The sequence below is a fragment of the Lissotriton vulgaris genome, chromosome 8, assembly GCF_964263255.1.
Source record: "Lissotriton vulgaris chromosome 8, aLisVul1.2, whole genome shotgun sequence".
NCBI lineage: Eukaryota > Metazoa > Chordata > Amphibia > Caudata > Salamandridae > Lissotriton > Lissotriton vulgaris.
This window is the reverse complement of record NC_141696.1, coordinates 22486363-22499608: the sequence shown is the minus strand read 5'-3', so window position 1 is coordinate 22499608 and position 13246 is coordinate 22486363. Positions and strand designations below refer to the sequence as shown.

At 45.5% G+C, this 13246-nt stretch overlaps 1 protein-coding gene across 1 annotated transcript in view; it reads left to right on the top strand.

Annotated features, from left to right (window-relative positions):
- LOC147693267 (pepsin A-like) overlaps positions 1 to 13246 on the top strand; it is a 100605-nt gene that overhangs the window by 34944 nt on the left and 52415 nt on the right. The window contains exon 5 of the mRNA XM_086933660.1: positions 10568 to 10764. Coding sequence (XP_086789786.1) covers positions 10568 to 10764 — 197 coding nt within the window. The remainder of the gene's footprint in view (positions 1 to 10567; positions 10765 to 13246) is intronic.

The window sequence follows — 13246 nt, the reverse complement described above, 5'->3', positions numbered from 1 at the left end:
TGTACGATATTGTAACTACTGTAATTATGAGAAACATCACTATTGCTATAAGTGTACCTACTATACATCTAGCTTTCCTGTTTGGGTTGCCGTTCTCCATGTTATCAAAACAGCGTACCTCGCTTCTTTAGCAAAAGTTCTCTCTGTTCAGTCTTCAGTTGCTTTTTGTTTTCACAGTCTTTAAAGTGCTTTTATCAACAGGTATCTTTTCGCAACAATGTCTTTTCTCTTCTTAGCAGCAGACAACCCTAGCCCTTCTCCGTCCTCTAAATGTAATCCCTAATTTTATTCTTCTTTCCACTCGGTGCTAGGTTATCTTCTTCTTTATAACATACGTACAAAAATCTTTTATGCATCAACAATTATTCTCGGACCTGCAGCCTTCACAACAATTATTAATAGTTCAAAACGAATAACTTTTTCTTCTTCTTCTGTCATTTGTTGACCAGCTGTTGGAAACTGTAATCTTTTTAGCACTAGATCTTGAATTTTACTCAAGCGTGGGGGTATGGGAAGTGTGAAAGTCAGTAACCCCTCAGTCTCGAGTCCAGGTGCCAACATCCATATCTCCACTGCCACAAATGGATCGAGATCGATTACTTTCACACTCTTCACTCTCCCAGATTTCTGTCCCCAATACATCTGCTAGATAAGTCCACTCTGGGGTGGCGTACCTTCTGCAGGGCACACGTACCCTTCTTGATCTTCGTGGACTCTCAGTTCCTGAATCTGCCGTTTCTTCCTCCTGATCCGACTCTTCAGCGACAGGAGCAAGAGTTCTTTCGTTCTTTCCTTCCGAATTTGGCCTTTTCCTTCTCTCCGGCCAAACGGCTTTGTCGCTTCCCGTCTTTCTGCTCCTTGTCCTTGGACCCGTCTCTTGGTCACTCTCAGTTTGCTCAGTTTCCGATTCAGTTTCCCAGTTACTGTCTTCTCCTGAGACGACTTCGGTCTCGCTAGTGTCTTGACCTTCGTCGACCTGTTCCAACACAGTTTCAGCTTCTTCGCTCACCTCCACAGCTTGGCTTTTCCCCTCTATGGTTTCTCCGCTTCCCGCCGGATTCTCATCCGAGAGAGGAGCTGTGTCTTCTGGAGGTGTTGGCACTCTTCGGGTGTGCGAGGCATGTATCCAGTTCGGCAGACCTCCACACTTCACTGCGGTATTCGTTACAAGTATGACTTGAAACAGTCCTCGCCAACGCACGTCTAAGCAGTTCTTCCTGACATGCTTCTTCACCAGGACCCAGTCTCCTGGACTCAGGTCATGGCACAAGTCTTGTACTGACGGAACCTCTGCAGCCTGGACCTGGAGGGACACAGAATTAACGGCATCAGATAGTCCCTTGCAGTAGTCCAAGATCAAATCGTCTGTGATGTTCACTAGCGCTGCAGTCGGAACCGATGGCAATCTCATGGCTCTCCCCATTAGCACTTCATGTGGAGAGAGGCCTGTTCTTCTATCTGGTGTGCTACGTATGCTCATAAGAACTACTGGAAGTGCGTCTGGCCAATTCAGGGATGTCGATGAACAAACTTTAGCCAGTCTGGACTTGATAGTACTATTAATTTGCTCTACGATCCCTGAAGCTTCTGGTCGATAGCTGCAGTGTAACTTCTGATCGATATTCAAGGCTGAACACAGCATCTTCACCACTTCGCTATTAAAATGAGTTCCTCTGTCCGATTCCAAAGAGGATGGCACCCCAAACCTCGGTATCAACTCTCTAAGTAACAGCTTTGCTACTGTAAGTGTATCGCATCTACGTGTAGGGTAAGCCTCAACCCATCTAGAGAATATGCAGACAATCACTAAAACGTATCTGAGTCTGTTGCATGGAGGCATTTCTATGAAGTCAATCTGCATCCTATTGAAAGGCCCCCCAGACCTTCCTATATGACTCAAGGTAACTGGTGTTCTCTTACCCACATTCAGTTGCTGACAGATCGTACATCGCTGACACACTGCTTCTGCCGCTATTCTAAACTTAGGATTGAACCATGTTTGTCTGAATACTCTCACCATAGCATCTCTTCCTATGTGTGCTGATCCATGCAATTTTCTTGCCATTGGACTAATGAGTTCATTTGGTAAAACTGCCCTTCCGTCGGCAGAAACCCAAAAGTTCATCTCACTCTTCCCACAACCTGCTGTTTCCCAGCTCTTTTTCTCCTCATCTGGTGCATTTTCCTGTACTGCTCTCAACTCATCCCATGTATCTACAGTATCCAATAACATAGTCAGTTCAGTTCTTTCCTGGATTCCCCCCACTTTCACGTCAGTGTGAGAATATCCCTGCTCTGCGCAATAACGCGCTACTTCGTCTGCGTACCTATTTCCTAGCGATACAAAATCAACATTTTTGGTGTGAGCTACACATTTGACCACAGCTATGGCCATAGGTTTTTGTAAAGCCTCTAACAGAAGTTTCACGAATTCTCCATTCCTAATCGGAGAACCCGAGGAGGTCATATAACCTCTTTGAGACCACAACTGCCCGTAATCATGAACTACGCCGAAACCATACTGGCTATCGGTGTATATAGTGACTCGAAGTCTGTCGCCTGCTAGGCAAGCACGAGTCAAAGCCACAATTTCAGCTACCTGTGCGGAGTGGACTCCTTCCAGGCAAGCGGCTTCTATAACTCTGGTAATCGTGCATACTGCATAAGCTGCTCTCAGCTGACCGACATCGTTTCTTACGCATGAACCATCAACGAAGAAAATTTCGTCTGGGTCTGTCAATGGCTCATCTACGATATCAGGTCTTGGTTTGGTACATAGTTCAGTCACATCGAGGCAGTCATGTTCTGTACAATTTTCATCGTCCACTTCGTTCGGAAGTGGCATCAAAGTTGCAGGGTTCAAGACAGAGCATCTCTTCAGGGTCACATTCTCGGCAGCCAGTATGACCTGCTCGTAGCGTGTGAGCCTGCTATTCGTCAGATGCTGAGTCTTAGTCCTGGTCATCAACAGTTCTACAGAATGTGGTACATACACCTCCAACTGATGACCCATGACTACGCTCTCAGATCGTTCAATGCTGACACCCGTTGCAGCTACGGATTTGAGACATCCGGGCAACGCTGCGGCTACTGGATCTAATGTAGCCGAAAAGTACGCCACTGGCCTGCGCGCATCTCCATGGAGCTGTGCTAATACCGCTAAAGCGCATCCCTCTCTCTCGCAGCAGTAAAGCAAAAAAGGTTTTGTGTAATCAGGCATCCCTAAAGCCGGGGCACGACATAAGTCCTCCCTCAGCTGCAAAAATGCCATCAAACAATCTTTGTCCCATGGTACCGGATCACTTATTCCTTTGTGCGTCAGTTGTAATAACGGTTTAGCCTTCAGTGAAAAGTTTGCTATCCACTGTCGACAATAACCGACCATGCCTAGAAACATCCTGACTTCTCTTTGTGTTGTAGGCGCGTTCATTTTCATAATCGCCTCTATTCTGTCTGGAGACACCTTCCGCTTTCCCTTTTCGATCCTGTGGCCCAAGTATTGCACCTCAGTCTTACAATATTGCAATTTACCTGGAGACACCTTGTGTCCGTTCTCGGCCAAGTGATTTAACAAGGTGATGGTGTCTTCTCTGCAAGCTTCCTCAGTTTCTGACGCAACCAGGAGGTCGTCTATGTACTGGACCAGAACTGAATTCTTGGGCAGTACTAGACTCTCAAGATTTCGTTTCAATAACTGGTTAAAGATCGACGGGCTTTCTGTATACCCCTGAGGGATACGACACCATGTTAAGACGCGATCTTCCAGTTTGAAAGCGAAAAGATACTGGCTCTCTTCATCTAAAGGTATCGAAAAGAAAGCCTGGCACAAATCTATCACGGTAAACCATTCAGCCTGGAACGGTATCTGAAATAATATCACTGATGGATTCGGTACCACTGGACAACATGAGACAACAATATTATTAATCTTCCGAAGATCCTGTACTATTCTGTATTTTCCACTAGGTTTCTGCAAACCCATGATCGGGGAGTTACATGGACTACCCACGATCTCCTTCAGTATTCCCTGCTTAATCATGGATTCGATCACAGGTTTTATTCCTGCAATCGTCTCTGGTGTCAACTTGTATTGTGGTGTTCTTGGATACTCAGCATTGAGTCTTACCAAGATCTTTACTGGTTCCACTCCTTTGATCAGTCCTATTTCTTCTCCAGTAAAATCCCACACCTCAGCTGACACTTTCTCCCTCAAGTCCTGTGGAAGCTCCTCCACTGTTAAGGTAGGATATAATTCCACGCATTCCTGCGACTTCATGACTTTAAAATCAGCATCCTCATCATTGGTCTGCACTTCTACTCCTTCTGGTGTGCAATGTATCGTGCAATTTAGTTTGCACAGCAAATCTCTCCCTAGTAAGCACACAGGACTAGAATCACAGATCACGAACTGATGTTCATCACTGTAGTTCCCTATCCTTACTGACACTGGTTCGGTCAAGGGATTTGTCATCCTTTTGTTCGCGACTCCTACCACCTGTACCGTTTCTCCCGATATTGGCAGACCCGGGACTACCGCAGATCTTAACGTGGATCGAGTGGCCCCTGTATCCACCAAAAAGGTTGTAGGACATCCCGCTATTTCCGCCTCTACGTATGGTCCTCTCTGGTCTACTTCCAAGGCGGCTCCTAGAGTACAGTCTTCTTCCCTACTCGCCCGCTGCCCTGTAAGAGGATCAACGTAGTAGCATTCCTCTCCTCCTACAAACAATGGCATCTGTCTGTAGGTTTTCCCTCCGTTTGAGATGCGAGGTGGTTGAGGAAACGGGGCTCGAGGAGTCTGAGTCCCCCCTTTGACAAACTTGCCCTTCGGGACTGTGGCTCCCTTAACCACGTTGTGCTGAACCTCCTCCTCCTCCTGTTCTAATTCCCCTGACTCAACATTGTAAGGACACTCGCGTCGCCAGTGTCCTACTTCATTACACTGATGGCATCTCGTCGTCTTTTTCAGTGTCGCGATATCCATTCTCGGTCTTGGTCTTTCTTCCTCATCTCTGCTCTGATTATTCTGTTTCTTTGCCAGCGTTCCCGTTCCCTGCTGCCGCTGTTTATCCTTCCCAGCAGCTTGCATTTGCACTAGCATTAACTTTTCTTTAAGCTTCTTTGCCTTAGAGTCTATCTCGTCACTACAATACCTTGCGTATCTCAAAATCTCGTCTAAAGGTTTGTTTTGCCAACAGATCAGATGCTGCTGGATCATTAGGCATATTTCTGGTCTCAATCCGAGGACAAACTTTGAAACAAACTGTCCAATGTCCTTTGGATCCATCACATCTAACCCGCTGTACTGCTTAAATGCTTTCAGCAATCGCTCGTAAAACTCATGAACTGTCTCTTTCGGTTCCTGAGTAGTTCGATCTATCTTTACCCAGTCTATGTCTTGCACCGGCACTTTCTCTTTTAGCCATGTTATTACCCTCTCGTATTTTTCCATGACTCTATGAGATAGACCATTAGTCCTGGCTTCTCTCGTTGGCTCACAAGTGGGCCAGTCAACACTAAGCTTACACGCCGTCCACAAGTCTCCGGGTACTACGATATCGAACAGTGTGTTCAAATCGATCCACAGTACCTTCGAGATCTTCACGAATCTTTCTACCTGCTTGTACCACTCAACAGGGTTATCCCTAAGCTTTGGGAAGGAATTGGTAAACGCCGCCAAATCCCCCCTACTCCAGGGCACATGAACGTAGCTTCCATTCGCGATTTCTCGCAACGGGAAGGCTTCCATTCTCATCAAGTCTGCATCCTGGGACTTCTCAAGCACACTCCGTCTAACGGAGCCCTTCTTGGACCATCTTTCCTCCCATCTATCCAGATCTCTCCATATCCTGATACTTATGATCAATTCCCTTATGTGAACCTTCAGCGCGATCGTTCTACGGTCATCCAAATCCTGATCCGTGCATGTTAGCCTATGGTTGCTCTGTAAAGCCCTAGTTCGTGACAGGTCTACCATGTACCTGTTTGCCAAATTAGATAAGTTCTCATGAGCTGACCTCGCTCTTCGAGTAATATCTTTCGATAAGAACAGTATCTCATCTGGTGTATACGAGGCTAATCTCTCTAATGACACTGTACCGTCAATCAATTCATCCAGATCTGCCTTCAAACTCATTACGTCAAGTCGTTTTGCTTTTATTTCCGCTTTCAGCATCTCAGTTCTGTGTTCTTCTCTCATATCTCTCTCACCTCCACTATGCGCCCTACGCCTGAGCACAGGTGAGTTATGAGGAGCTCTGCTTCCTTCTCTTCGTTCCCACCCCTCGAGATCCCAAGCCTTTCCGTCTTCACGTGGGGTATGGTGGAATAATGCTCTATCCTCCAACCCTACATTCCGTCTTCTAGGCTCGGTTTCTCCAGCTATGAGATAGGATTCACCGTTCTGCTCTAAACCACTGTAACTCGCTTGCTGTCTGGTATCACTTAACAGACGATAAGGACCTTCATGGCTCCCCATGCTCCCGCGATCTCTTTCGTGGTCACCAGATGGATGGCGAGACGTTTCGCGACTCCCTATATTTTCATGACTCCGACCGCTACCACCAGATGCATGTCGAGACGCTTCGCGACTCTCCATGTTTCCGTGACTCCAATGTCTTGCCTCCTCCCCCGGGGCATGGTGTGTGCACCTAAAGGTATTCCGGTACTCCTGTGTCCTCCGTTCCCCTTCACTGAAGGTGACGCGAGGCACTTCGCCACACCCTGTACTTCTATCTTCGCACATTAACCTATTGCTGTTATCAGTAGGACAAATGTCTCTTCTGCTTTCTTGACTTCCTCTCTCCCACTCGGGGCTGCTTTCACCCGCTCCACAATGAGAGAGAATCTTGTTATCCTGCTCTCTCCACTCGGATCCCGTTTCTAAACTTCTATTCCGCGCTTCTTCGGCGGCGTCCCATTCTCTCAGGTATTCCCTTAATTCCTTATGGGTTTTCGGTTTAGGACCCCTCAAATCCATTGACCCTCTTCGACCTCGCTGTTCTACTCTGGGACCCGTTGCAGAATCTAATGGGGTACTCCGACTTATTGGTGCTCGTATTTGCCTGTGGGTATTCATTGTGGCATTCCTATTCTCTGCTCCTTCAGTGTCCCATTGTGCCTGTTCATCCTGCTGGACCCCTTCCGGGTTGTAGATTGACACAATAGGGCCTATGGTGACCGGGACCTGTAAAGCGTCCGGCATTTGGTACGACCTAGCGCATTGCGTCTCTGGAGCCTTCTGGACCACAAATCTTCCCACTACTCTCTGTTCTGAACTAATTTGGGGTATCTCCTCAGCCTTGGTAGCGTCCCACTCTGTTACTGGGATCGACTTATATTCCCCCCACCTAGTTCTGTCTGTCTGCGGTAATATGGGACTCGCAAGTTCCCCACTGTATGGAGGTGGTCTGTCTGTCAATAGCCTCTCTAGCAGTTCCTCCTCCGACTCGCTTTCCTCATCTTCCTGTTCTAGAGGTTTCTTTTCTCCCGCAACTTCCAACATCGGGTACAGTTTATCTGCTTCTATCTTCTGCACCCTCCATTTCTTAGCTTCATCGTCCCATTTAGCTTCCTGCACCGCCTTTACCGATCTTCTCACTCTTTCTTGGCGCCTCTTTACGCCCCTTTCGTGTGCTGTTCTAAACCACACACCAAGAGCTTCGAATTGTGTTGGCCTTGGTAGAGGTCTCGTTGAAAGCATCGTCGCCTTCAGTTGATTCAACACTTCTAATTTGAACGTTCCAAATCTTGGAAACGCCAGTTCTTTTTGCCCTTCAGTTAGTCTGTGCCACTCGGAAATCCATAATATCGAGTGTAAGCCTACATTGACTGCCATATGATATACTGGTGTGCCTTCTGGCGGAGCTTCTTCTCCGGCATGTAAATTTCTCCTTTTCTTTTTAAAGATTTTTCCTAAACCCTTAAAACACTTCATTTTGATAACTTACAATATTTCTCAGTTCTTTGTGTCTTGATAACAACCACCAATCCCTGTACGACTCTCGCTAATCCGCCTATCCCAGCACAGTTCTATGCCAACCGACCAATCTCAGCGTCGCTTTACGCTGACGTCTCTTGTCCCTTCAGCAGCTTCCCTCGTCTCTCAACTCGTTTCACGATCTCACATGCGTTTTCATTCATACATCGAAAAATGACTACTTCCGTCCAAGCGATCACTTTTCTCTGACTGTACGGCCACAGTCTAACTGTAATTGCTACCTCAACTGGCACAGCGTCTTTCCTCTTACGGTCGGACACTTGCCTCAACTGATAGGTTACTTACACACAGTAAACGTACGACCAGCGTGCGTTACTCATTCACTCACACATACGCTCCCCCTATCATCGGTCTGTCGGGAAATCAATGGTACCTCATGACCCCCTTTCAACGGTAGACAAATTACTCTGGGTGTTCGATACACCCGAACCACTTAAGTCCTCTGGACATAAGATTTCATCCGGTTGCGCGCGCTCACAACCTTCCCCCAATCACACTACAGGCATTCAACTCCGCTTGACATTACAACACAGGAACAACATATAACACCGCAATCTTACAACGCATGACCCTTATACTCACTCTCGACCGATTCTGCTGCTTTTCTCTCGACGCACCATCAGCACCGTGTCTTCGGCTGCGATTCTTCTTCTGGTCGACGATGACTAGGGACCTTGGGGTAAACTAACCTGGCCTAGGTCGTCTTCCTCAAGAAGATAACCATCATACTCTGCTACCAACTGCGGGGAATGAGATTTTGATATCAATTTATGAGTATGATAAATTTAATAAAGAATCCCATTCGTCTATTTTGGACCGCTCTTATCTGTCATTGAGGAAAGGACCACCCCCTCCTTGGTTAGACAAAACCCCATTAACTGACGCCACTCTGAAGAACCACTTACAACTGATAAAGTTTTAAGAGTTTATATAAAGATTAATTTGAATACGATACAATCCACTCAGGATAAAATCTCAAGGTATACAATTTACAAAATCAGTTTCAATATCAGCCTCTTAAGCTTCGGTGTGAAGTGGTTCCTTCTGCGTCATCTGCAGTAAGATAAAAACAATCATCAAGTTAATCTGTCCCTACTCTATACTAAGTGTCAACCCTACTTCGCCAGCTTCTTCCCTAAAAAGGTGTCAGCAGTTTGACTTCCAAAGAAGTTCAAACTCTCTTTAGCCTCTAAAGGAAATCTTAAGTTTCAGAAACAGTACCCTATCTGCCTACCCATCCGCTCTCTAAGGGTCCTCGGCCTACTGCTCCCTTGCTCTCTGATGTCTTAGCGCATCTGCTCAAGGCATCTACCCTTCGCCCTTGTTCTGAGCAATTCGTCTCGCTGTTCCTAATCTCCCAATTTCTAATTTCTCGGGGTGCTGTCCCTAAAATACACAATCTCAGTGTGGGTGGAACGCCCCTTGACGCCCACCACGGACTTCCCCCGATGATGTCAACTTCTTGCTTCTTCCATTGGTCCATTCCTTGCGTCGTTCGTTAAGTTGACCCTTCTCCTTTCGATGTCATCTTCATCATCTCATCGTCGACATTTATTGACTCTTTCGGCTCAAGTGTCATAGAAACTTGGACAAGGCCTTAACTTATCTGTACACTTCTTAACCTTCTAGATCATGTGAATGGTCTTGTCAAAACATAGTCCACTTCAACATATGCCTCTCCTCACGTTCGAGCAACATGTTCTGTCCGGCATTGTCACCTTAAATCTAACAAGTGCTAGACTTCTCGGCTCTCACGTCCACATCAAACTATTTACGACTTTTACAAACCCTCTAAATTACATTCTTGTGACTATGCTCCTTCGAACTCTTGGTCAGTCAGGTTACAAACACAAATGACCTAAACTCTTCCAGCATTCCTACAGAAAACTCTCTATACAGTATAACCTTTGGCCTACATTTATATATTCGTACTTTTAACAAACGCCCTAGTTATACTTAAATACATTCTACATTAGACATATATATATATAGAATACGACTGTATAGAATATAACTTATGCATTCTCCTTGGTTACATTATCATATACGTTTATGCTTTTCCACATTACATTTCTCGCCGCTTCTCCATTTAAAGTTACACATATACGCGAATTCTACTGTGCATGTTCTACATTTCATAAGCATTTCTACATTTCTACATATACCCATCATGTATACAGGCCTTCTAAATCTAATGCATTTTAACATGCAAATACATTTACATTTCCTATAGCATGTTATCATATTCGTTGGCTTTTATGTTATAATTGTCAACTTTACATTACGATATACGTTTCATTCCTACGTTTATAACATATACGTCTAAATATGGTTACGATATACTCTGCATTCAAATTGCGCTCTCTCAGGATCAAAGAGTCCTGTTTTCAATGACTGTGATGCCCCATGGCTGGGGGCTTCATCAAGCCGTGTGTTAGAAGGGATGTCCTGTCTGTCTCACTGAGTTACATTTCATGTACCTTCTTCTTCTTTTCTTGAATGAAGCTATTCACATATTTAAATTACAAAGATAAAGCTGAACATGTTCTGACTTCTTTCTCCTTTGAGGTTGGAAGTCTTGTGGTCACCAACCAGGCCTTTACTTTGACCAATGCTGAGAGCTACAGATTTGCTCGTGTGCCTTATGATGGCTTCCTGGGACTATCCTATCCCGATATGTATAATGATGGAACTACCACCGTGTTCGACAACATGTGGAACCAGGGTTTGATTCCCGATAACCTTTTCTCTATCTACCTGAGCAGGTAGGTGCTGTTTCCTCTAGTAATAGGAAAAGGTTGAACAGTGAGAGATGTCAATACAAAAAAAGTATTTCCATTTAGAATTTGAGAACAGAGTGAAGTTTTTTGCTTGAAAACTAGAATCCTGTCACTGAAACAAGACCACAAATACGAAGTACATTACTGTTTAACTTTTTTTTCGGTCACCACATTTTCTGCTATGCGGTGGCCACCAGTATGTTACTAGTGGGGGAAGCAGATACTAGTGCATTTCATTTTCAGAAGCTGAACATGTACTGAGAATACTCTAATTAAAAGAATGAAAGGTACAAATCAAAAGAAGTATAATCAACTGGAAAGACTAAAAGCATCGTAAATTGTCCTTGGAAACCACGGGCCTCATTTATGAGCCCTTGCGTCACTTTTACGCCGCCGGTGGCATAAAAAATGCACCTTGTTGTGCCATATTTACAAAGTGACGCATCTAGGTCGATGCATCACTTTGTAAACCCCTGCGCCACATTATACCTGCGCCTGGTTTAATGTATGCAAGGGGGGCGTTCCGACACAAGTAAGGGTCATGGAAGTGAAATCTATGAGATTTCACTGCGCAACTTCTAGGAATCAAATGCGTCAAAATCTTACACCTGCCTCACAGCAGGCATAAGACAGACGCAAGCCCTTTCACATGGGGCTTGCTCCATGTGAAAGGACACATTGCTGGAGTTGCGTCACTTTTGTGACACACTCCAGCAATGCGTCACGTTTGCGCCTACAGATACGTCAGAAATACTGACGTATCTGTAACTCCTTGCGACATGATGCGTCCTACTGTAAATATGACGCATCATTGGTGTCGCAAGGAGGGCGCAATGAAAAGTGACGCATCGCTGTTTTCACACAGCGATGCTTCACTTTTCATAAATGAGGCCCCACATCTCCAGTTTAATAATCCAGAATGCTTCTTGCAATAACCCTCTCCTATCTCTTTCACCTCCCCTTGGGCCTGCGGTCGCATGCTTAATCTTTATAGATACAAGCTGGCACTTGTCTAAATTCACCAAAGTGCTACAGAGTCATCACAGATCCTCACCATTTTGAATATTGTTTTTGGTTTTTGAGCTTGCATTATTATATAGTGTTTTTCTTGCCCTGACAAGCAAATCACATTCCACAAATATATGTGTTTAGATAAGCTACCTACTCTCTCCCTTTTTGCCTTCACCCTACTTCAATATTTCAGAGCACCCCATTCCCCAGGCATTCACAGCAAAGGGAAGACACAGACAAGGGCATTGCCTGTTTGAGCTTCATATGGCCTTGGGCCAGAACCCCTGTTCTTCTGAAACATATACGGTAAGATACAATCATGTGTCTTACCCTGAAGCCCATACTGCCAAGCCCCACAATCACACACATACCAAAACCACCCAAACACTTATATAACATTCCCATAACACAGAGAGCCAACCTCGTACATTTCTCACTAACTACGACGCACTCTCAAACTACAGAACACACTCTCCAACTCATGCTTGTTAATGCTGTAGGAAGGTGGATTTGTACTGCATGGTTGCCCCATTTTCGTCTGGTGTTTTGATGGTTTTTTGGCTTAGTATGGCTGGGATCCCTGCTAACCAGGACCCCAGCCTAGCTGCTTCTTCTCTAAATTGATTCCATGTACATTAGGTACACTCCAGATTGGTTACTGAGTTACCCTTGTGAGTCCCTAGTATATGGTACCTTAGGTACTAAGGGCATAGCTAACCCAGAGGCCTACCATGGGCTGAAGCATGTATTATGCCACCCCTGGGAAGCCTTCCAAAATGGCACCACAGGTCTGCTACTGCAGCCTGGGTAAGGTGATACATGCACCCCTTACTGAGATATAGGTTATCTATATCTACCTTATATCACTGACACATATAAACCTAATAGTCACTCCTATGGCAGACCTTATCAATCCTGAAGGCAGAGTGCTTGGTTTTGTGTGAGAGAGTGCCCATGCATGAGTAGGACCCCTCTGCAGCTTTCAGAATCACTTCTCTGTAGCTGTTCTGTGATGCAGCCAGACCATATACTCTTAAGTGCATTATAACATTGTGGTTAATGCTAACTTTGGAATGGCTGCATGGAAACATGTCGTGCTTGGTGTCAAACACTTTGGAATCCTACCCCTCTGCCAGTCCTGGCGGTGGGGGTAGAATTCCACCCTTCTAGAGGAAGACACATGTACACACTGGTCTAGCCGGTAATAGTTTTAAAGAGCCCTGGCATCACAAAATGGATGAAACAGCCACAGACACAGGTCTGACCTCCTGCTGCTGGACGAAACTCCGTCAGGGGAGGCCTGGACAATAAGTTTCCTGTAACCACATCCCAGACAAGCTTTAGTGTATCGGGCTGGGTGGTGCATTCAGAGAATGCTTTTCAGACAGTGCTGGGGGCACACTTGGTGTCCCTGTGCATATCCCAGTTCAAACCGGTTTCTGGGGCACACAGTCCC